This window comes from Strix aluco, chromosome 17, assembly GCF_031877795.1.
Source record: "Strix aluco isolate bStrAlu1 chromosome 17, bStrAlu1.hap1, whole genome shotgun sequence".
NCBI classification, from domain to species: Eukaryota; Metazoa; Chordata; class Aves; order Strigiformes; family Strigidae; genus Strix; species Strix aluco.
Genome location: NC_133947.1, coordinates 16,239,895 through 16,263,168, shown reverse-complemented (window position 1 = coordinate 16,263,168; position 23,274 = coordinate 16,239,895). Strand labels below are relative to the sequence as shown.

The 23,274-nt window shown below is 52.0% G+C and overlaps 1 protein-coding gene across 1 annotated transcript in view; it reads left to right on the top strand.

The window, feature by feature from the left end:
* Positions 1-7,252: 7,252 nt before the first annotated feature.
* The window catches only part of L3MBTL1 (L3MBTL histone methyl-lysine binding protein 1), a 31,099-nt gene continuing 15,077 nt past the window's right edge, over positions 7,253-23,274 (top strand). The window contains exons 1-9 of the mRNA XM_074843225.1: positions 7,253-7,284; positions 14,917-15,110; positions 15,376-15,519; positions 17,639-17,862; positions 18,589-18,733; positions 18,887-19,025; positions 19,722-19,845; positions 20,466-20,553; positions 22,581-22,672. Of these exons, the coding sequence (XP_074699326.1) occupies positions 15,098-15,110; positions 15,376-15,519; positions 17,639-17,862; positions 18,589-18,733; positions 18,887-19,025; positions 19,722-19,845; positions 20,466-20,553; positions 22,581-22,672 (969 nt within the window). The 5' untranslated portion in view covers positions 7,253-7,284; positions 14,917-15,097. The remainder of the gene's footprint in view (positions 7,285-14,916; positions 15,111-15,375; positions 15,520-17,638; positions 17,863-18,588; positions 18,734-18,886; positions 19,026-19,721; positions 19,846-20,465; positions 20,554-22,580; positions 22,673-23,274) is intronic.

The following is a 23,274-nucleotide window of genomic DNA, read 5'->3' as shown; positions in this document are numbered from 1 at the left end:
CAGCTGTATCTGAGCTGCCAAGCCAAGCTTCCCCATGATTATTCGTAAAACCAGAGTCTTGCAGGTACTTCTGGCATGACTTAAGTCCACGCTTCCGCAGGGTGAATTTAGTACTAAAGTTTTACGCTCTGCACCTGGAATGAGGTGACTTCTGTTTAGTTAATTTGTGATTTTTTTTTTTTTTTTTTTCAAATTGAAGCTGTTACACTTAAGGTGTATTTTAGCATAATGACTAGAAAAATCAGATGCTGTAGTGATCACTGCAGGTAAGACTTCGGCACTGGATTCCAAATGAGTACTGGGGACCCCGCAGAAGACTGCAAGAATAGTTTAGTGCAGGTTTACAGCCATAAGCTACACTTGGGGAAATATTTACTTCCCGTAAACTGTTGATAGAAAAGCGTTATGTCCCTTTGGCTTCATTTATGCTGATCATGGGGAGGTCAGACTTCATGGAGAACTGCTCTTTGATTGGCCTCCAGAGGTCTTCACTAACACACGCCGTACTCCTGGAAACGAACCGAGCTCCGAGATCGGTAGGTTAAGAGGTATATCTGCAAATTTTCAGCATCTCTATGTCTTTGCTGTAAGAAAACGATGTTAACTACTTTTTTGCACATGCTTGTAGATACTAGTAACGGCTTGTTTCTAAAACTGATTTCCAGTGTCAGTGTGAGAATGTCTTGGCCTTACAGTAACCGTTAGCACCCGTCTTGGTTAACGATGCATAACGATGGCTTTTACCAACTATATTCTTAGCTTTCTGAAATGAGGTTGTTATGACAATGGTTATGTTTGAAATCATCTTTATTCATGAATTACTTACAGGGAGGGCCTAGATTGGGTTTAACCAACTCGCCTGTAACTCCTTTAAATATTGAAGATTTCTTTTTCTGTTACTGGAGCCGCATGCGATGTCTCCCTTGGCTGCTATGCAAAAGAGAAACGGCCCTTGACTGTGCAAATGAAGCAGGAATTCCTTGGCATGACTTGCATCCTTCTGGATTTGTTTCCTCTGGAAAGCCAGTCGGGTTTCAGTAGCACCAGATACTGAGCCAGTGCAGGGAAGTGCAAGGCTTGCGATAACTCTGAAGAACCCACCAACAAAACCCAAACACCGTAATCCCTCCAGCTCTGTCAGCACCGTTTTTTGTAGGAGTGGAAGACTATCAGTCTGGAGCGTATTTGTGATCACAAGTGTGATTATTTCTGAGATCTCTTGTAGGTGTTATAAAAGCGTGGTTTGGATAAATGTCTTAAACTTCAGAGAAGAGTAAGAGACCGTAGAAGACTTGCATGCTTGCAGCTGTGGCGTGTGTTTTGCGTTGGCCTGCAGTAGTAGCAATAGTTGATGGCAAAACCATCTGGTGTTGCTCATAGCTCAGTTTTTAACCTAACTGTGGAGCCATCTTTTCAGGGACATGCTTTAGTATTAGGCATCCCGACTTTTTTTTTTCTGCGTTTGGTATAACCAATATAAATTTATTCTTAATAAAAAAGAGAAACATACCTTCTCATTGAATGTGGAATGCAGGATTGACTTAAAATGTTAGTGTCCTATAGCAAATTGTGAAGGAGAAATCAACAGTCTACCATTAAAAAAAAAAGTGAAACTTGAAATCTGGGTCTGAATTTGGAGCCTGTTCCTAGCCTTGTCCTGTATTTAAAATAGCATCTCTCCCTGTTCAACATAAATGCAAGTTCTGTCCTTAAATCAATGATTCCTGTGATGTACAATACCTGCTTTAAATTAGATGTTGAAAACACCTCTCCCCTTCAGTGTGTCTCACTTAAACCCTGGCAGATAGTAGGAAAGTGTTTCTACTTCATGTCGGTGGTGAGTCAGTGCTCTTCATGAAGCCACCTTGGAAGTGAATCGAAATCTTCCTTGCACCATTTCCCTTGGACAGCAGTGACACTATCACGCACGAACGGGGAAATCTGCTATTCAACAAAATTCACTCTTGCCCGGAGTTTCTGGGTGACCCATTGTTTGTGTGCGTTGAACTTAATCTCCTTGACTGCCTGTGTCAGGAGGTCATGAGAGAGAATTCTGGTTCCCAGCTCAAAAAGGTGTTTTCTTCCATGCTTTGGCTTCTAGCTTAGTGCTCTGATGGAGAAGAGAACAAATCCCTAATGCACCTGGTCTGGTGAGGAAGCAAGCTGCAAAATGTGATTATTCCTGATCTAGGTAGGTGATTGAGTCCTGAAGCGCAAATGAGGTAGTGCTTGAGGGTTTGGGGACTACGCTGAGCATCTAGCTGGTAAGGAGAGTCATTTGATTGTCCCCAAAGCCAGTCGTGGGGACAGATGAGTACTTAATTCTTACCTTAGCCTTTACATCCACTACACGGGATTCTCAGAAGCTGGTAGCACAGTTACTAGCCGAGCCCATGCAAGTGGTTCTGCTTCAGCAAGTCCCTGTGGCACTGTGAAGAGGAACGCAGCATGCTTTAATAGGCAGACACGCAGGCCTGTTTCATGCCGAGAGTTCAAAAATCTTAATAAAAGAGGAGATGGACTAAGAACAAGAGGTCTTAAAACATGCTGTTGCAAAACATGTCCTCTGAAACAGCTATTTACATTACTGAGAGGAAACAGGTACAGTATCTTGGCTTGCTGTAAGGAAGAGCACAACTTCTGTGTTTGATGTACACCAAAATAAGTATCTCCCCTATATTACTGTGCTTAGAGTGGAACTGTGAGTGGCTAGAATGGGTGGCACTCCTTTTTCCTACTATAACAGTGCAGCTTTAGCAGCCACTTACAATTGGGGGATTACTCTGTCCCAAATGAGATTATAACTGTCTCTGCATGAGCCATGGGGAGGGGCGTTTAAAAGATGATTGCTGGATTGTAGATCCACACGTGGAATAACTTGAACTGTTTCCAATTCCTACTTAAATTCAGTTTGGGTTGGCATTGTCACATCCACAGAGCAATCACATAAGGCAAAGAGCGAAAGCTGGGAAAGTAGGAATTTGGCTCAGGAGCCTGGAAATCCTGAAAATTTAGCTGAGCTGGTGTTTGGTATGTCCTTGGCAGATGATGCAAAATGCTGTGGTTATTTAAAAGAGGCACAGTTCAAATGTTGATCAGAAGGTAAAGTTCATGTGACACAATTAGCAGATCTTTGCCGTGTTTCATTGCACTTTGTAATGTCTATTTAATGTGAATAGGAATGCATTACTTTAAAAGGTGAGAAGCAAAACTAATACAAATTAGTATCTGGGGATGAGTCTCTTTAACCAAGTAATAAGCAATAGGACAAGAGGGAATGGCCTCAAATTGCGCCAGGGCAGGGTCAGACTGGCTCTTAGGAAGGATTTCTTTCCAGAATGGGTTGTTGGGCGTTGGAATGGGCTGCCCAGGGAGGTGGTGGAGTCCCCATCCCTGGAGGGGTTTAAGAGTCGGGTTGACATAGCGCTTGGGATATGGTGTAGTTGGGAACTGTCAGTGTGAGGTCAATGGTTGGACTGGAGGAGCTTCAAGGTCTTTTCCAACCCAGATGATTCCGTGAGTCTGTGAAATATTGCTTTGTGAAGTGGCAGCTATTAACGGTTCAAGAATTTTAACTATCTATTCTTGGGATCATAATGGTATCTGTTAACGTTGTGATCAGCCCTTTCCCCCCATGTTTTGTTTTGTGGTAAGGTGGAAAGAATCAAATAGCAGAAAGTGGGCTCTTAACTCTCAAAGCTTCTTCACTCATTATTATTTTTGCTAAATGTGTATGTAGATGTTGGAGAGGAAGTTTTGGTTGTTTCTTGATCCAATAAAAAATTGAAATAAACTGCTCTGAAGTGGCTCATAAACAATTACCCTTTTAGCTAGATCTGTCTAAGTTGGTTGGATGAACACAGGTGGATGAACATGAGGGAATGGATCCCGGCAGTTAGTATGATCCATACCACGGAAAAAGTAGTGGCAATGGGAAAATGTCTGCAGCTAATGCATGCTTCGGGGTGTACTGCACAATGGTTTGCACTAATACTCAAGTTTTGAACACGATTCTGGGTGATTCTCTGACTCGAGGGCTACATCCTCTTCCTCTTGTTCACAGAAAGTGACTTCTGCAGGGGGGTCTAATTTAGAATATCTCAAACACTCATTTTTAAAAATCAGCATTTTTACTCATTTTAAAAGCAAATGCTTAACTTTTGTTCCAATGTTTTGCCTTTGGACAAGAACTGAGTACAGTGATTTCAGTCCAAAATACTGAAAATAGTGGCAGAAAACTGTTGGTGATGCCGGGGTTGGAGGTGACTGGAAGATGCAGCCTGTGCTGTCATGTGGATGGAGTCATGGGGGGAATTACTTGAGCAAATTTATTACTGGTGTGTGCAGCTCCTGGAGCAGGATTATCCTGTAAACATGAATAAGAAAAGTTAGTGCTGTTAAGTCAGTAGATGTTAAATAGATCCATCTGATCTGCCAGGTGTAATCACAATGGTGCAGTTGCACCCAGGTGATCTGCTAGTCGAAGAGCAATGTAGAAATGGGTAAAGTGCAGAATGCTTTCCCCTGCGCAGCATTTGTGTTCCTTGTTCTGCTCAGTGTCAGCTGTCAGCATCCTTGCTCAGCACCGACACGAGAAGAAAATAATACAGCAAACAGTCTCTCGTGATCACCATGGCGCAGCAGTGCTGCTGTACAATTAACCTGAGGGGCAATGGCAGGGTGCAAGAGCTGCCCTGGGGTGGCATCTCCTCTTCTGCTCGACTCTCTGGTACAAGCATGCCACTCAGCGTGCGGTAAGTGCTGACAGTAACTGGAGAGACAGGAGAAAACACTTTGAAAGAGCCTCTCCGCTTACCTCGTCTATTTGCTAATAATTAAGAATTATTGCTCTGTGAGCTGAAAGTGTAATCCATCATTTGCCATAATTTAGGTGTCAGCTATGTATGTTTGACAACCCAGAGCAGAATTGTTTTGTAGTTCTCCATACACAAAAGTCCCCTCGAGAGTGTGAAACTGAGGCACAGAATTGCAGTGACTTGCCCAGTGGGAATAAAAGCTACGGATGCCAGTTTGTACTTCAAACTTACTCCTGTTGCTTCATGTTTTGCAAGGTCTCTATCAGGCTTTTGGGTTAAATTAGCATGGGACATGACTGTGGGTGAGGACAGGAGTGGCAGGCACAGCCACCTGCGGATGCTGCCAACCTGTGAGTAGCAGAATATGTGGGGATGAATCCTGGCCTAACGTGTCCCAGAGCATCTCTTGTTAAGCACAGCCCTGCTGCAGTCTGCACTAGTTAGGTCTAGTGGTGTTAATGCTGCAGCAGAGTCTGATAAGCCTCTGTCAGAATAAATTAAATAATAAGAGCATTACTAAGAGCTAAGTTTAAATAAAACTTCATAGAATCAGAGAGTATCTCAAGGTGGCAGTGACACATAAGGATAATCGAGTCCAACTCCTGCTCCTCGCAGGACTACCTAAAACTACACCACACCACTAAGAGCATCATCCAGGCGCGCCTTGAACTCTGACAGGCTTGGTGCTGTGACCACTTCCCTGGGGAGTCTGTTCCAGGGACCCACCACCCTCCCAGGGAAGAACCTTTTCCTAATGTCCGATCTGAACTTCCCCTGACGCAGCTTCATTCCATTTCCTCGTGTCCTATCGCTGGTCACCAGAGAGAGGAGATCAGCACCTCCCCCTCCGCTGCCCCCCTTGAGGAAGTTGTAGACTGCGATGAGGGCACCCCTCAGCCTTCTCTTCTCCAAGCTGAACAAGCCAAGTGACCTCAGCCGCTCCTCGTAAGTCTTGCCCTCGAGACCTTTCACCATCCTGGTCGCCCTCCTCTGGACACCCTCTGGTAGTTCGATGTCCTTCGTATACTGAGGCGCCCAAAACTGCTCCCCGTGCTCGAGGTGGGGCCGTGCCCGTGCAGCGTAGAGCGGGACAGTCACCTCCCTCGACTGGCCAGTGACGCTGTGCTTGATGCGCCCCAGGACAGGGCTGGCCCTTTTGGCTGCCAGGGCTCACTGCTGACTCTTACTCAACTCGCCATCAACCCAAACCCCCAGATCTCTTTCCGCGGGGCTGCTCTCCAGCCTCTTGTTGCCCAAGACACTTTATAACAGAGGTTGCAGAAATGGAAGTTGAGGCACAGGAGGGAGAAATGGTCTGGTATTACATCAGGCAGAAGGCTCGCTGGGCAGCCAGGGATGCCCCCTCTTTTTTTGCCTAAAGTAGCTGTTTCCCAGGGATTCATCATTCTCAATTAATGGGTTTTTTTTATCGTAAGCATAACCAGGAACAGGGAACCGCTGGGAGAAGCTGAATGCTGGGTTGCTTTTCAAGTGGCTGAGTTTCACTCTGCTCCTGATGTGAATCTATTTGAACCTCGCACTGCAGCATAAAGGATTTATATGGGAAGACCTTTTTCTGTACTGTGCCACTTCAGGTTTATTTAAAAAGGGGGAAGAAGGCAGTAGCTGCAAAGGAGATACCTGTTACTTACTTCCTGATTTTCAGGATCTAATTCTTTCATCAGTCTTTGACTTCATCTTTTCTGATGTATTTCAGAGTACAAAACTCAAGGTGATGAAAAAACTGGCAGATACTCATGCTAGATCAAAGAGTTTGTTCCTGCTCTCCCCGAAGCGAGCGAGCACACTCCTTGCCCTGGGTTGGGTCGGGCAGGAGCTGGCCTCCACGGTGAGGAGTCCAACACGCACCGAGCGCCGTTCTCAGCGGCTCTTGGTCCATTGTTGGTCCTTGTGCTTCCAGCCTTGGTTCCTTCCACTCCCACCTTCTGCGGGTAAGTGGGACAGACGTTGTGCAAGTGTCTAAAAGGCACGTGTCTTGCGTGGACATAAAATACTAAAGGGTGGGCAGGGAAGCTGCCCTGGTGTTTGACCAGAGCGCTCACCAAGTGCTGCTCGGCGCTGTGCAAGGGCCAGCACTGCCTTTCCTCTGGAGAACTACTTCGAGCAATCCTTTTGCTTCCCGGTGATCTTGGGGATTTTGTTTTCACGTTCTCTGGTGATTCCTCTAACCCGCGGTACGAGAGCCAAGGAGGAGAGGCTCTGCCCCGCAGCCCGTGCCCACGTCAGACGAGGCCTGGGGAGCGGGTTTGGTTCCCGGGGCCGCCCGGCTGGAGGAGGGCACGTTGCCACCAGCGATGCAGCCCAATTGCTCTACGCGGCGGGTTCGGTTTATACCAGTGACTGAGAGAAAAAGCAGCTTCTGGCTCTCGCGCTCTCCTGTCCCACCTAACCCGAGAGAGAAAACCAGTGGGAAAGAGCGTTCCAGCCGCCTCGCAGCCCCGGCAAGGTGAGGGTGGGGGCCGCTGGCACCCCGGAGCTCAACACTCGCCTTCAGGTGCCCGGTGCCAGCCCCGGGCTCCTCGGCGCTGTGGGGACAGGCCACGGCCCGGGGGAGCGAGGGGGGGGCGGCCTTGGGGCGCCCGGGCTGGGGGGCTCCGCGGGCCGCGCGTTGCCATGGCCACCTCCCCCCCCTCGGCCGCCCCCCCCCCCCAGGCAGCTCCCCGAAATCCTGCGGCGGGATTAAACACTGCCACTGCGGCGTGGAGGAATACACGGGTTGCCATGGCGACGGCGCTCATTAAGTGCATGCATTTTCAACCTGCCCAATTACCGCCCCCTCCCCCCGCGCACACACTCACGCACACTCACTCACACTCACACTCGGCCCCGCGCCCCTCCCGCCGCGGGCTCCGCCGCCCCGCTCCCGCGTGTGCCCCCCGCCCGGTGCGGCCCTGCTCGGCTCGCAGCCCCGGGCCGGGCCGGGCCGTGCGGGCGCCGCGGCGGCGGCCCTGCCGTAAGGCGGCTCCGCGCAGCGCACGCCGGGCCGGGCAGCCCCGCCGCGGCTCGGAGCAGCGCCCTGGCCGGGCCCCCGCCGTGGAGGTAAGGAGGCGCTGCGCACCCCGGGGGCCGCCTCCCCGCCCGGGCTCGCCGCCGCCGCAGGCGAGGCCGCGGCCGGGCGAGCGGGGCCGGGGCCTGCCGGGGCTGGGACGGCGGGGCCGGGCCCGCTCCGCGCCGCCCCCTGCAGCCGGGGCGGCCCCGGGCCCGGCGGGGGAGGGACGCTCCGCCATCGCCGCCTTTTACCAAAAGCCACCCCGGGCGGGCGGGGCGGGGCGGCCCGGGCCCGGCGGCGCCGCGTCCTGGCCACGGCGGGCGGCGCGGGGAGGGGGCCGGGCCGGGCCGGGCCGGCCGGGAGCGGAGCGGGCCGGGGGTGCCCGGGGGTGCCCGCCCCGCGGGGGGACGGCGGGCCCGCTGCGCGTCGGCTTAGGACGGCAACGTTCGTGTGCAGCGAAGTGTTTTTCTCAAGGCAAGCCGCTACGCCCAACAGCTTATAAAAAAATATTAAAAAAAGAAGGGACGTGCGGGTGCTTATCTCCTTCGGCCGAGCTCTGTACTGGTGCGGCTGCGGGTCCCACTGGGCTGACTGGTCCCAGGTGCGGGTGCGTGGTGCGAGGCGCTGGCCGGGTGTGACCCAGTGGAGACGGGGCATGGGACTTGCCCGGCTTTTCCAGGGAACCCTCTCTGGGACACACGGCGGTTGGAAGCCCTTTCCAAGGCGGACACCTGAGCATGTTCCTTCTGCTGTTTCTCAAAGCCCGCGTGAGCAGACGCTGCCCTGGGGCCTGGACACGGCGCCACTGCAGCCCCTGGAAGGGTCCTGCTGCACGGAGGGCGTTAGTCCAGCCTAGCAGGTCACGGAACAAACAGCCCAGGCAACGGAGAGGATGCTCCATGTGGTCTAGGCCAGGTTCTGGATTTGCTTCTTTACCAGTTATAAAAGAAGATAAAAGACTGGACATTCAAAATATTTTGGGATCATGTTTCAGTCCTCTTTGGACGTTTCTGCCTGCTTATACGTGTGACTTGTACTTGTGGAAAGATGTCCTGTGTTGTGCCCTAACCCTGTGCAGGGCTGGATGCTGCAGCAGGGCTGGCACTATCAGTAGGCGGCAGAGTGGAAGGTGGGATGTGACTGTCCCCTTCGTGCCTCTCAGCGGTGGCTGGGGGTCTGCGCCCAGTCGGAGCCACCCGGGCTTCAGGCTGCCTTCTGGCCTTGAGCTTGGATGGTGTCACCTTGAGCCCTTTGGGGTGGCATATGAGGTCACTGGTAACTGCTCATTCTCCCCACCTGTGGGTCTGAGCCCCACAGGCCCAAGAGCTGGTCCCAGTGGCAGTGACACTCCTGGGGACAGCAGGTGACACCCAGCCTCTGGGTCTCTGCTCTGTTAGCTTTGTCTGACCCTAAAGCTGAAGGCACCCTGCTGCTCTCTTGCCCTTCTCCCTCCAGTCCCTGTCTTCACAGAATCTATTTGCTGTTTTGAAATGTGCAACACAAACAGCCTCTGACTGCGTGGAAGGACATGTCATTCTCTGTTGAGATGTTGATAAATACCATGGGCAATTCCAAACCTCACCCCATGCTGCAGCAGAACCTAGGAGGACTTTGTGGCCCCTGGTTCATTCCAGAGGAGGCAGAGGCATTGCCTCCTGGATGTAAAGCAACAGACACATTTGGAAGGGAAGAGGCGTGTTGTGTTTGCCTTTCTCTGCTGGACCACCTGCCTGTGCAGAGGGTGTTGCTGAGTGAGCTCCTGTGCGTTACATGGAGCATATACTTTCTGCAGTGCCATTAGTCTCTTAAATGCCTGCCCAGTGCAATGCCAGAAGACGGGAAGACCCAGGGGAGCAGCTCCCAGCCCACCGTGTCTCCAGTGCTCTGGTGCACCACTTGTTTTAGCATGATACTAGCTGGTGCTTTTTCTTAAAGGTCCAATTTTGCCACTGGAGGTAATTAATAGTCCATATCTCAATTTGCTAAGGATGGGAAAGTTCTCTGTTATAGCTGAGGAAATTCTTGAAAAAATAATTGACAGAATCACAGGCTGGTTGGGATTGGAGGCACCTCTGGAGGTGACTTTGTCCAGCCCCCTGCTCAGTCAAGACCACCCAGAGCTGGTTGCCCAGGACCGTGTTCAGGCGGCTCCTGGGTATCTCCATGGGTGGAGACTCCACAACCTCCCTGGGCCGCCTGTGCCAGCGCTCGGTCACCCTCACAGTGGAAAAGTGTTTCCTGATGTTCAGAGGGACCCTCCTGGGTGCCAGTTTGTGCCCACGGCCTCTGGTCCTGTCCCTGGGCACCACTGAGAGGACCCTGGCTCCGTCCACTCTGCACCCTCCCTCCAGGTCTCTGTACACACTGGGGGGATCCCCCTGAGCCCGCCCTGCTCCGGGCTGAACAGTCCCAGCTCTCAGCCTCTCCCCGTGGTGGATGCTCCAGTCCCTTCATCACTTCATGGCCCTTCGCTGGACTCTCTCCAGTATGTCCCTGCCTCTCCTGTACTGGGAGCCCAGCACTGGACCCAGCACTGCAGGGGTGGCCTCCCCAGTGCTGAGCAGAGGGGAAGGATCACCTCCCTCCCACTGCTGTGACACTCCTCCTAACGCAGCCCAGGACACCGTTTGCTGCCTTTGCTGCGAGGGCACGTTGCTGGCTCATGGTCAGTGTTGTGTCCACCAGCACCCCCAGGGTGTTTCTGTCAAGCTTTAGCTTTCCAGCTGGGCAGCCCCCAGCATAAACCACTGTGGATTTCAGGAACGTTTAAAAATCTGAGAAGCCACAAAGCCAATAAACATGTTAATATTTTTTGAAATACAGTTATTTTAAGCCAATTTCGTGATGAAAAGAAACACGTATTTTGACCAGACTGCTTTATAAAGTGCTGACGGGGCTGTACGGTGTCTCTGTGCTGGGAGCTGCTTTTCTCCGTGCCCCTCTATGGCCTGTTGCATGCAGCATTTCCCTCCTCTTTCCAAACAGCGGATCATTCCCTGGATTTGCTGGGGCTTTGCAAGGGGGTGGGTGTGAGACTGTGGCAGAGTTGGAGGCTTGTGTGTATAGCAGCCATAGAAATGTTTGCTTTCCAAGCCCCTGTGTCACTGGTCCAGAGCGCTGGTGTGCCAACACCCAACGTTTCTTGTTTGATGAGCAGAAACTTTGTGAGCAGCAGAACCAGTAAAGCCTGGTTGCCTTAAAACGTGTGGTTTGTAGCCAGCTTCCTCTGCATGTGTGAGTATGTGTGCACAGATCAGCTGTGCCCAGCCCCTCTCTGGTGCTCAGGAAGTTCAGCCCCTGCTCAGTGCTCGTGCCTTCCCCTGCGAGGTGAGGGGCAATGCAGAGACCCTGTTCTCTGTGCAGATGCTTCGTTTCCCAAACTTGAAGGTTTGACTCTGGTAGAGCCCACTGTTACAGAGACATCTAATCTTGCTGTCAGAACTGCATGAAATAAGCTGGTGGGGTCTGGCTGCAGACAGACGGCCATAGGCACATACATACTCATACACGGTGAGCGTTATTGCAAGAACTGCGTTACTGGAGCAAAGCAGGCCAAGACAGAGAGTGCTTCTGGGTGAAAGTTGCCTTGAAACATTCCTCCTTCCAGCCAGCGTGTTGTGGTGGTCTCTGGAGGGACCGTGGGTCAGGGTGTATGTGTGGCCAGGGTTTGCTAGGGTGACTTTTCTCCTTTCTGGCTTCTCCAAAATGGGAGCCCGAGGTCCTTGGCTGTCCCTCAGCAGAAGGCAGAGGAGAGGAGTGGGTGTGCAGAGTTTTAGGTCCCTGTGGGCCTAAAGGAAAGACTAAATGGCAGGCTTGTTGGGGAGGCAGACTGACCTACATGCTCTGTAAGGCATGTGGAGTTACACTCAATACCAGGAAAAATGGAGAACTCAGGGCCTCACTAATAAGTCCAAAATAGCTTTCACCTTTACAATTGCTTGCTAGTTTAAAATCTGGATGGTGGGAGTTTTGAAAGCTGCTAACTGTTGGTCTAATTCTGGTCCTGTTGGGGCAGGCAGAGTTTTATCAGATGTCACTGGGGCACCTGTAGGCCAAAAGCTTTTTAAGATCCCAACTAAATAAAAAATTTAGAAAATAAATAAACCTTTTGTTCATAGTCTAGAGCAGTCACCAGAAAGGGAATGTGTTACTTTGTTTTGCTAATTGTTGTGCTAATTTTCAGGAAGCATGGTTTTCATCCTGGGAGGTTTTCAAGGCCAGACTGGATAAAGTCCTGAGCAACCTGGTCTGATCCCGTAGCTGACCCTGCTGTGAGCAGGAGGTTGGACTAGAGACCTCCTGAGCCTGAATTATGCTGTGATCCTTAATGGGTCATACCAGAGCTTGCAGGAGACCCCTTGAAATGATCTCTGGAGTGGCAGTATCTGCCCATCTCTGGCTCCATGCGCTGAAGCAACCATACTTGTCCCAGCCACGGGCATCCTCTCCCTGACATCTCTCAGAGGTCCTGCTCTCAGGGAGCAGGGTTGTCCAAAGAGATGTGTGCCAGTGCCTTTTTCCTGCTGTGACAGTGATGCTAGGGCAGACCATAGCTGTGGCTGTGCTCCATTTTTCTCATATGTTGCTCCTGACCTGAGATATTTCACAGCAGGTTGGGCTTCCAAGGTTTTTTCTGCCAGGGTTTTGAAAACTGTGAGCTGCAAACAATGTCTCCAATCCTGATTCTCACTCCTCCGGGTTGGGGATGGAGCTCTGCAGCCATGTCGTGCCTGCACCCATCCCACCAGCAAGGCTCCAGAGCATTGCGAGGCAGTGGTCCAGAGCAGTGCTCTGGGGCTTGGGACTGTCTGTGCAGGGATTATCTCAAAAATCCTAGTTAAAAATTGAACGATATGTGCTATGGTTGATGTGAGCAGTGTTGGTGGTAAATTGTCTAACACTGTGGAAGCCCTTGATAAGAGGAGGGAGAGCCCTGAGAGTTGCTGGGTTTCACTTGTGGCAACAATGTGCTTACAAGTTCACACCAACAATGTTCTTGCTGCTCATGTGTGGTCTTGAAATAACTTTGGGCCTGTCTCTCCCCTCATGGATCTTAAAAGGAGAGAAATGTGACTTGAGATGTCTGTAAGTGTAAGGTTTTGTGGTGTCCAGGACCTCAAAGCCTTTGCTCCCCTGCAGAATGGAGCAGGACACATGCTGGAAGGGTTGTTTACAGAATTTGTGCTCCACATGTGCTGGAAGGGCAGGAGTTGAGGCAAGGTGTTAGGAAAGCTTTCTGCCAACGAGAAAGAGGTTGTTTTTTCCAGAGGTGCCAGGGGAAGCACGGATACTGCTGTGGAGGGGCAGATAAGAGGAACAGGAGTGACTATTGTAGGGCAGGGCCATGGGCTGGATGGGCTCATCAGCCTCCCTCAAGCTCCTTAGAGGGCTCCTGACCCTCTGAGCTGGGGGGACGTGCCCTTTGCTGCAGTGAGGTCTTTCCCAGGAGGTTGTTGGAAGAGAGATTGTCTGGAGGTTAAGTCCTAAATGTCAGTTATTTAGTTCTTCCAGTTTAAGGAATAGTGCTGCAATCTATAATCCAAATTAATTCTGTTCACCCTGAACTCATCAGGTACAGGAGAACCAGTCTCGACAGCATCGGCAGGCAGCCCCACAAGGATTTGGAGAGTGACACGTCATAATTACTGCTGGTTATTTTCTGTGCAATTATTTGCTTTTGTGTTCGCATCATAGACTGCTGTACAGAGATGAGTTTGAGCATCACCCAGCTTGGGCACTGGATCTAGTTATTTCTCTTCCTTTCTAGGCATTTCCAGTCCGAAGTTCTGTTTAAATAAGAAGCAGCCAACAGCTCACACAAAATGAGGAGCTATCCTTGAAACATTTGGCCGAAGTGATGAATCAAGGATAAATACCAGATTTAAGTGCCTAAGAAAGCAGATAGGTTCCTAGTGAGTATTAGGAAGCACCAAGATAGGTTGGCTGCCAAATTCATTTTGGCTTTCAGTTGGAGTCCAGTGTCCAGCTGAGTTACTCAGTTCCTTCAGTTCTCCTGACACTTAACAGTGCTTTTCTGACGTTACAGCTGGGGGGCCTTAAAGGTCCGTACCACCTGTCAGTTGAACATCAGGTATTTCTGATCACAAACCTGGCAGCACTGTAAGAGCGAGGAAGGAGTAGATCTCCCCCTAACATGAGCACACCATCCCACTCTTTACCCTCTGGTTGTAACAACTTTTTCCTACTGTCTCAAGTTTTAAAATTCCAGACTTTGCCCTTTGTAGCCAGATTCTTATTTAACTGTGCTTCACTGAAATGATCATCCTGTTTTCCACATGGCTGTCTTTCAAATTCAGGTTGCATCAAAAGCAATCAAGACATGAGCATGGTGCCCATAGCAGCCCTGCCTCCATCCCAGCAGCAAGTGCTTTGAAGAGGGTGTGGAAAACAGGGCAGGTCCAAAATCCTTCCTCAGCCCAGTGTGCTCAGACTCCAGCAGTCTCTGGGACATTCGGACCATCATTTTCAGTAGGCATGGAGACACCCCATTCCCTGAGCACGTCTGATGATACTGCTGGTTTTCTGCTTAGCTCAGCCTGTCCATTGTGTTTTTCACTAAGGCAGGAGCAGCACCAAGAGCCCTCCCTCGCCAAGGTGCCCTGGGCACCTGGAGGCAGTGCTGTTCTTCCCTCTGGCTTGCAGGCAGGCCCTGGTCTGGGGACATCCTGGTGTAGGCAGGATCCTGCCTGCTGGGACGCAGCAGGGGCCAGCTGCTGCCCCAGGGACAGGGAGCTGAGGGAGGCAGCTGGCAGGGCTGCTGTGGCCAGGTCCAGCTTAGGAGCTCAGGTCTGAGATCAAGCCAGGATGCCAGCCTGGCTGGAGACCAGCACTGCTGCAGCATGGCATAGACAGGCTGAGGGTGGGTTGACGCGGAGCCCCTGGGCCCATGGGTGGGGGTCCCAGGGGGGCAGGTCAGGGCTAGTAAGGGCCTGCCCCTTGCCTACTCCTTGAAATTCATGGCTAGTGTTGACATTGCTAGTTCTGTGAGAAACTCAGCTGCATGCAGTGGACTTTGTGTTCCCCGCCACCCCAGTTAACTCCTGTCACTTGTGAAATTCTCTCTTACAGCCAGTTAGAAGATCAAGGGTGACTGCCCAAGGGAGAACTGGAAGGGGAACTTCAGAGACGTCAATCTCCTCCAGGGTGGGATTTGCCAACCCTCAGTCACAGTCTGTGTCAGAGTGGTGTAGGCCCCAGCGGGAGCCAGGAGCAGCCATAGCTTGTGGACCTGCTGTGCTGATACCATCTTATGGTGGTGCCAGGTAAGAAAAAGCCCTCAGCACTTACAGGCTCTGAGCTAGAATCTCGCAACAGGGGCTTTACTAGGTCATGTTGGTACCAGCTGTGACCTTCATGCTGTTCTCTGTTGGGTTCAATGAGCCTTTAATACATCTTACAGGGGTTTCTACTGGGAGATGGTGGAAAGGGAGGGATCGTCCTCCACGGTCTCTTTCTCACTCCTTTGTTGTGTTTGTACTTGTACCCAACTTGATTTCTTTCTTGTCCAGTGTCTCGCTCTGTGCCCAGGCAAGGTGATGGACAGCAGAGCAGAGATGGAGGTTGTGAGGAGCACAAAGGGGAGTGCTGCTGGGGAGGTCAGTGTCCACGTGGTCACCACCGAGAGCACTGTGCAGAGCACCCACCTGCCAACAACTGCCTTCATCATACCAGGTATGCAGAACTGCACTCTTAACTGGTGCCTCCCCAGCCTTCTCCCACCGCACTGGTACCTCCCACTCCTTGTATATCTGTGCTTCTCCCAAACCTTGGGAGGCAAAGCCGTGCTGCTGTTGCCATCTTAGAGGTTCTCTGTGGCTATCCATCACTTGGACAATTTGTGAGTGATCAAAACTTCTTGATTTTTAAACCAAAGCCCTAATGTCTGTGGGCTCCTGGGTTGCTGCATTATCACAGAATTACAGAATATCTCAAGTTGGAAGGGACCCATAAGGATCATTGAGTCCAACTCCCTGCTCCTCGCAGGACTACCTAAAACTAAACCACATGACTAAGACCATTGTCCAGATGTGCCTTGAACTCTGACAGGCTTGGTGCTGTGACCACTTCCCTGGGGAGTCTGTTCCAGGGACCCACCACCCTCCCAGGGAAGAACCTTTTCCTAATGTCCGATCTGAACTTCCCCTGACGCAGCTTCATTCCATTTCCTCGTGTCCTATCGCTGGTCACCAGAGAGAGGAGATCAGCACCTCCCCCTCCGCTGCCCCCCTTGAGGAAGTTGTAGACTGCGATGAGGGCACCCCTCAGCCTTCTCTTCTCCAAGCTGAACAAGCCAAGTGACCTCAGCCGCTCCTCGTAAGTCTTGCCCTCGAGACCTTTCACCATCCTGGTCGCCCTCCTCTGGACACCCTCTGGTAGTTCGATGTCCTTCGTATACTGAGGCGCCCAAAACTGCTCCCCGTGCTCGAGGTGGGGCCGTGCCCGTGCAGCGTAGAGCGGGACAGTCACCTCCCTCGACTGGCCAGTGACACTGTGCTTGATGCGCCCCAGGACAGGGCTGGCCCTTTTGGCTGCCAGGGCTCACTGCTGACTCTTACTCAACTCGCCATCAACCCAAACCCCCAGATCTCTTTCCGCGGGGCTGCTCTCCAGCCTCTCGTCCCCCAGTTTGTGCGTGTAACCGGGATTGCCCTGTCCCAGGTACAGAATCTGACACTTGCTCTTGTTAAATTTCATACAGTTGGTGATTGACCAGCTCTTTAGTCTATTCAGATCTCTCTGTAAGGCCTCTCAACCCTCAAGGGGGTCCACAGCTCCTCCTGGTTTAGTGTCATCGGCAAACTTAATGTACATTTGACTTCTGCATCCAGATCGTTTGTAAGAACATTAAAGAGCACTGAGCCCTGTAGAACCCCACTGGTGACTGGCCGCCAGCCTGATGTCACCCCATTTACTGTAAATCTTTGAGCCCAACCCATCAGCCAGTTGTTCACCCATCGTATTGTGGACTTGTCTAGCTGTGTGCTGGCCATTTTGTCCAGAAGAATACTGCGAGAGACAGTATCAAAAGCTTTGCTAAAATGAAAAAAACCCTCATCTATTGGCTTCCCTTGGTCAACTTTTCATAAAAGGGAAGTTAGTTAAGCAGGACTTTCCCCTCGTGAACCTGTGATGGCTATGACCAATGACTGCATTGTCTCTCAAGTGTTTTTCAGTAAGTCCCAGAATAACCTTCTCCATAATTTTACCAGGCACTGAAGTGTGACTGACAGGCCTGTAGTTACCAGGGTTGTCCTTCTTACCCTTCTGGAAAACTGGAACAACAGTTTTCAGACCAGCTGACCACTGTCTTACAGGAGGTGTGCGAGCGAAGCACAGATGTGTGTGAGGTCAGATCAGGGGTGTTCTTTAGAAGCAAGTCTCCCATTTTTTTCCTGCTCCCAGTGCCTTCGTTCTCACTGTGGAGAGGCCCTGGGCTGCACAGTGTGTTCCTTTGAAAGGGAACAAAACTGGAGGATGCAGTCCAGGAGCTCACCAGCACAATCCTGCCGCATCAGGGCATCCTGGTCATGGAAACAGTCTGAGATTAGGCTGAAGTAGGAACCCTTGAATGTGGATAGTGTTGGTGCCACCCCCAGCAGAAGCCATTGCTGGCTGCAGATGTTGTTGGGTCACGCTGCCTGCTTGTGGGTTCTTTAGCCCACAGCACTGAGCCCTCGGCTGGGAGACAGTGTCCGCTCTATCATTTTGTGCTGCCTTTGAGCCTTATTTGCATCAGTTAAGTGTTCTGTGTATGCCTCTGGTTGTTTGTTTCCTTTCTTCCCTTCTCAAGCAAATGCCACTACCATCAACCTTCCCACGAGCACCTTAGAAATTCAGCGATTTCCCCGGGAACCACAGAGAAGCACAGGGCCCGAGAGGCCAGAGAGGGGAGCAGGGAGTGAGCCCATCACAGCTACTGTCATTCCCCAGATCAGCGGGGTGCAGACCTGCAGCACAGTCCGTGTGCTGGAGTGGAAGGATGGAGTGGCCACTTTGCCTGGGAGTAACCTGCGGGTAAGTGTAGCCTCGAGCCCCCGTGTCTGCCTGTCCCCAGCCCTCCCCACAGCTGCCTGCCTGTGTAAGTGGCAGTGCCCCAGCGTGTGCCAGGCAGGGACCACCAGGATGTGACGTGGCCCCTGGCAGTACCCGCGCCCCAGCTGAGGATGCTTTGGCTGTTCCGGGTGTGCGAGGCTCTTCTTGTGCCCCATCCCTTTGCCCCTTCATCTTGTAAGCTTAGCAGAGAGCACACACATGGTGCCTGGGGGGCTGCAGCAGCTCTGCCCTGCACAGGGAGGCAGAGGGATGCCACGTGCTGTGCAGGGCATTTTTCCTTTCCAATCTGTGCCGGAGTTGGCTCTCACCAAACTCCAGCACTCACCTTGGAAACAGTGGCCTTGTGCTCATCAGACAGCGGTACCTTTAGGTGTACCCCTGAAATAGCTTGCACAAAATGCATCGATTTCTCAGCTGCTACTGAGCCTCAGGGCACCACGTCCTCCTGCCATCACCCTGCCCCTCGTGCTGCCAGCCAGTGCTGGGCTCACCCAGGTGCAGGCAGTGTACTTGCTCTGGCAGGCTCAGCAGTGGCTTTGCTGCTGTGCTCGCCTCTGTCATCGGAAGAGCTAATGACCAAACCGTGTCCCTCTTATTCTCAGAGCTCACATGCACCTGCTAGAGTCAAGTTACATTTCTATCCTCCTTGTTAACTATTTTTCCTTGTTTTTTGGTTCCATGACACAGTTTCGAATAAATGAGTACGGGACGCTGAAGGTGGTGAGTGCTGATAAGATGCCTCCAGTGGAAGCTATAAAGGAGGGTCACACAGAGAAAGATGGTGACTCAGAGGTGACACCCACCAGCAGGGACAATCCTACCGTGGCTCAGGGTAAGGGCACCGTGGTGGCACTTCTGGGGCGGGTACCGTCACCCAGCAGGCATTGTCTGGCGGAGGCCCTGTGTGAGGCAAATGTCTTCTGCCTCCTGCTCTCCGTTCCTGGCTGCGCTTTGTGCCTCACTGCTCCTCTTGTCTCTGACTCAGATGTGCCCGAGCAGACCAAGCTGCCATCAGCAGAAAGCATGTGCCACTGTGATACCTGTGGCCGGAGACACGTGTCGGATGGCGCCCGGGAAGGCAGGGGCTTCTGCAGCGAGCACTGCCACCAGCAGTTCAAAGAAAGGTGAGTGAAGGGCAGTCTGTTCTGTGCAGAGCCATATCCATCTGTCTGTCTGCTCTCCCTCCCCTCGCTCTCTTGCTCCAGCAAGGGATGCAAGCAGATGTGTTTCCAGCAGGTGCTGGGGACCCCACTTGTTTCCCTCTTTCCTGTAGGCAGAGTGCCCTGGCTGCAGGGGCGGGGATGAGGACTTGTCCCAGGGGACAGCAGCAAGCACAGGAGCCAGATTTTTCTCCTGCCCAATTTGTGGCCTCATAAATATGTATCTGCTGGGGCAGGGCTGCAGCAGGAGGTTGCTGCAGTGAGTGCTTCCAGGCTGAGCAGCAGTGGGAGGCATGGGTCACAAGGGCATTTCCAGCCCCTCTGCTTACTGATGCGTGACTCCTGGGACTCATTTTCCAGCATCTCTGTGTGACTGTGACGCAGCTTAGAGCCCTGCTATGGAACTAGATTGCTTTTGATCCATCCCTGGGTTCAGGTTTCTGACACCCAAGAGTGTGAGGGTGTTTCTGGTCTGTACCCTGGTTCTAATCTCTTGCCAACTCCTGTGCTAAGAGGAGCACATACATTAGTCAGCAGGGATGGGAGCATGCGTGAGTAAGAAATGGGGTGACAGGAATGCTCCAGCAGCCACTCCCTTACTGAGACCCCAGCCATTGCCACACACCGCGCTGCAGTGGTTACTCTCCTTCCCCTGTGCAGGTCCGTCATTGTGGAAAACTCTGCCAGCAGCACCAATACCACCGAAATCCTCAAACCGGTGAAGAAACGAAAGAGGAAGGACTACCAGAGCCCTTCGGAGGAAGAATATGAATCTGAGCAAATGGTAGGAAGAGGGCAGGGAGTGCATGTGTGTGCCCATGCTGATGTCAAGGCTGAGCCATGGGCCACCGCTGTATGCGCGGTTCTTGTCGGTGCTTTTCAGTGCTACGTCAGCTGTATGTTGAAGGGGTAACCTCTGGGCTGTTAATGCCCAAAAAGACTTGGATGTGTGGAGCATGAGGGCTTCTAGACACTTGGCTGGCTGTTTGGCACACCGAGCTCTCAGATTGGGCAGTGCTGGACACGTCCTGATTGAGCTGTAGGTATCAAGCGCACTCAGCTGCTCTCTTGACTCTGGGCCACTAAAGTAAGTTTTGAAGCAAGAGAGTGTCTGTGTGTGTGATGTGTATCTTGGGGAAGGGAGAGAGACTGGCAAGTCAAGGAAGCTCTGCTTGCCAGCCCTGACTGTAACAGATCCACTCCACATGTGATTGCTACCACTCAGCACCAAAATCTGCCCCGAGCTCCCATCATCAGATCTTTGATGCCCATTTCTGGGCCAAGCATCAGTCAAGTCACGGCCGTTGCAGAGCACAGTATGGCCCTTGGCACCAACACACAGCATAAACCTCTGTGCAGACCTCCAACATGATGGGTTTCTGTTTTGTCTGATCTCATGTCTAGGAGGAAAAGCAGGAAGAGAGGAAAAACTCCGCGGGAGACTCGGCCATCAGCAATCCAGAGGCTGATGCATGGAACGGGAGTCAGCACGGTATGGAGGGCCAGGCGGGCGGTGGGGTGTGGGGTCCTGCTGTGGGGCTGGGCCAGAATTTTGGTGCTCCAGCAGAGTCAAACTCCCAGTGCAACACACTGGTACATGTTCCTGAAGGCTTGTGAGCTCCTCTGCTTGCTTGATCCTGCTCTCTCTGTCTCTTTCCATTTCTCTCCTTTCCTCTCTTTCTCTCCGTGGGAGGATGCACCCTTACAGGTACAGCTGTGTCTTCTTCAGGCATGGGGCCGTATTGTACAGTGCTTTCTGGTCCCTCCCCTTGGGAGCTGAATTCATTACTTGCTTGTGGATACCATGTTTGCTCTGAGAGGCATTATCCTGAGCAGTAACATGACTCTGTGCCACGTCTGGCTTTGCCCCACCTTTGGACAGTCTTACAGGGAACTTCCTTCACGTAATTGGGAGCTCACAAGTTTGGGAGCTGCCTCTGTAGGTCTGGTCCCACAGAAGCTGAGTGATTTGGGGTTGTCTCATCTCATGGGGATCTATTCCTGGACCGTATCAGAGAAGATCTCAAATGCAGAGCCATCAACACAGAGGGAAGGGAGACAAGCTGAGGGATGCAGTGTTTGTGGGTTTGGTTTTTTTCCCTGCAATATGGTGGGGGAAAGGGGGAAGGAAAAGTTGGGAAAATACTGAAAATAACATTTATGGGAAACTTTTTGTCTTTGATAGTGAGAGGTCATACTCAAAGTAATTCTAAAATTAAACTGTTGCAGCTTCATCCTCCTCTCCATGGCCAAATGTAGGGACAGTAGCAGGGGCCAGATGTCATTAACCCCTGATGTCATTAACCCCTGATGTTAACACTGAGTTAACCACTATTAGAAAGGGAACTCATACTTGCTTGCCAGGTCCTTTTCTCTACAGTCTGAGCCCTGAGCATGCTCAGAGCTTGTATGCAGCATATAAGTAAGCAGTGCTGAGCCTTGTTATTTCAGCATTCCCCAAACATGCCTGCCACTTTTTTCTGTGTCCTAAAGAATAATAAAGGTGTTCATCACTCTTAAGTGTTAGCAAAGCATGTAGGTTAGTAACCTTGCTCACTGAAGTTCAGCTTTAATTTCTTTCACAAGTTCCTGTTTTTTCCATCTCCACTTCCCCTGAGCCCAAGGGAGGAAGGAGTTGGTCTGTTTTTCCCCTGCATTTCTTGCCTGTCCTACCCAAGGCTGTCGGCCATGGCTGACCTGTAGCTGTGAATTACTCAGTGCTGGAATAGGCACAGCACTCCTGGAGTCAGTCCCGTCAGGCAGTATGAAGCAGGGAGAGAAAGTGGCTGGAGAGCAGAAGACTTGGATCGTGTCCAGTGTGCCTCAGGCAAGGCCTTTTGTGGCCTTCCCAAAGGGGTCAAAGGCATGAAGGATCCCCTCACTGCCTATGAAGAGATGACGGTGTCTTCTTTTTGTGAATACCATAAGGGTAAATGCATCTCTAGGGCATCAGGGTGGCCCCAGTGTGCCAGGGGGGGCTCAGGTGGTTGTCTCAGAGCAGAGGATAGCAGAGCTGGTACCTCTGGAGCGGCGGTGGGATGTGAGCCTGCTGCTGGTTTGACTGGCCGGGAGTCCCTCGCAGCTGGGAGTGATTCCCAGACCTCTGGATGGGTCCTGCTGGCTGCCCCAAATCCATCAGTGGTGTGGCCATTTCGGATGGCCTGGCTGGAGGAGGACGGGCTGCAGAGGTGTCCTGGTGCTTTGCACAGGAGAGCTTGGCCCTCGAGCTCCTTCGGTGCCTTACCAGAGCATTGTACAGTGACACAGGACATTTGGGTCATGGGGGCCGGTTGGCTCTGTCCCTCCTCAGGCAACCGGCTAGGTGTGTCCAGAAGGGGCTCTGGTAGGATGGTGCTGAGCTTTGCAGGGGTGCAGGACTGTGCGAGAGAGCGGGATGTGGCCCCAGCAGGACCCATGCGCTCACCTGCCCTGCGCGCTGCCCCGAGGCAGGGACGGAGGCGGGGGGCTGGAGCGGACCCTCAGCAGCGCCTCTTGTGTGTGCGTTTGTGCTGCGCTCAGGTGCCAGTGAGGAGAAGAAAGAAGGCTGGTCTTGGGCGTCCTACTTGGAGGAGCAGAAAGCTGTCGCTGCCCCTTTAGATCTCTTCCAGGATGTGAGTTGGGATTTTCCTGTCTTTTTCCCTCTTTCATCTTCTCTTTTTCTTTCCCTTTTTTTTTCCCACCCCTCCTCCTTCTCCTCACTTCCTTGCTTCCCTTTTTGCGGGACTCTGAGCAATAAGCAAGCTCCCATCTTCACCTGGATGTGACCAGTCAGCCTCCAGTTTTGATTTGCCCTGATTTCCACTCCCTAGCAGGGTGCTGTCCCCCTTCCCAAGCACCCCACATTTGCCTAGGACACCCCTGTGGCTCTGGCAGGGTGGTGGAGCCTTTCCAGCCCTTCCTCAAAGCCAGGTGTGGGCTCTCCTGAGGCCACGCTGCTGTGCTGCACCCCTGCTCCCAGGTGTCTGATTGCCAGGGTGCAAAAGGAGCCAGGCCCGTGCCCCAGTCTCCCTGGCTGTGGCTGTTAGCCCAGGGACACCTGCCCTGCCAGTAGAAAGAGTTGCAAACCTACACGGAGGTGGAATAATGTGTTTTTCTACGAGAAAAGAATTAAAATTCGGACGACAACATAACCTGTCACCCACAATCTCCTGGTCCCAGTAGCTCCCATTGCCTGGTGGTTGCTCCTTGGGATGTTCTAGACCCAACTACCTGT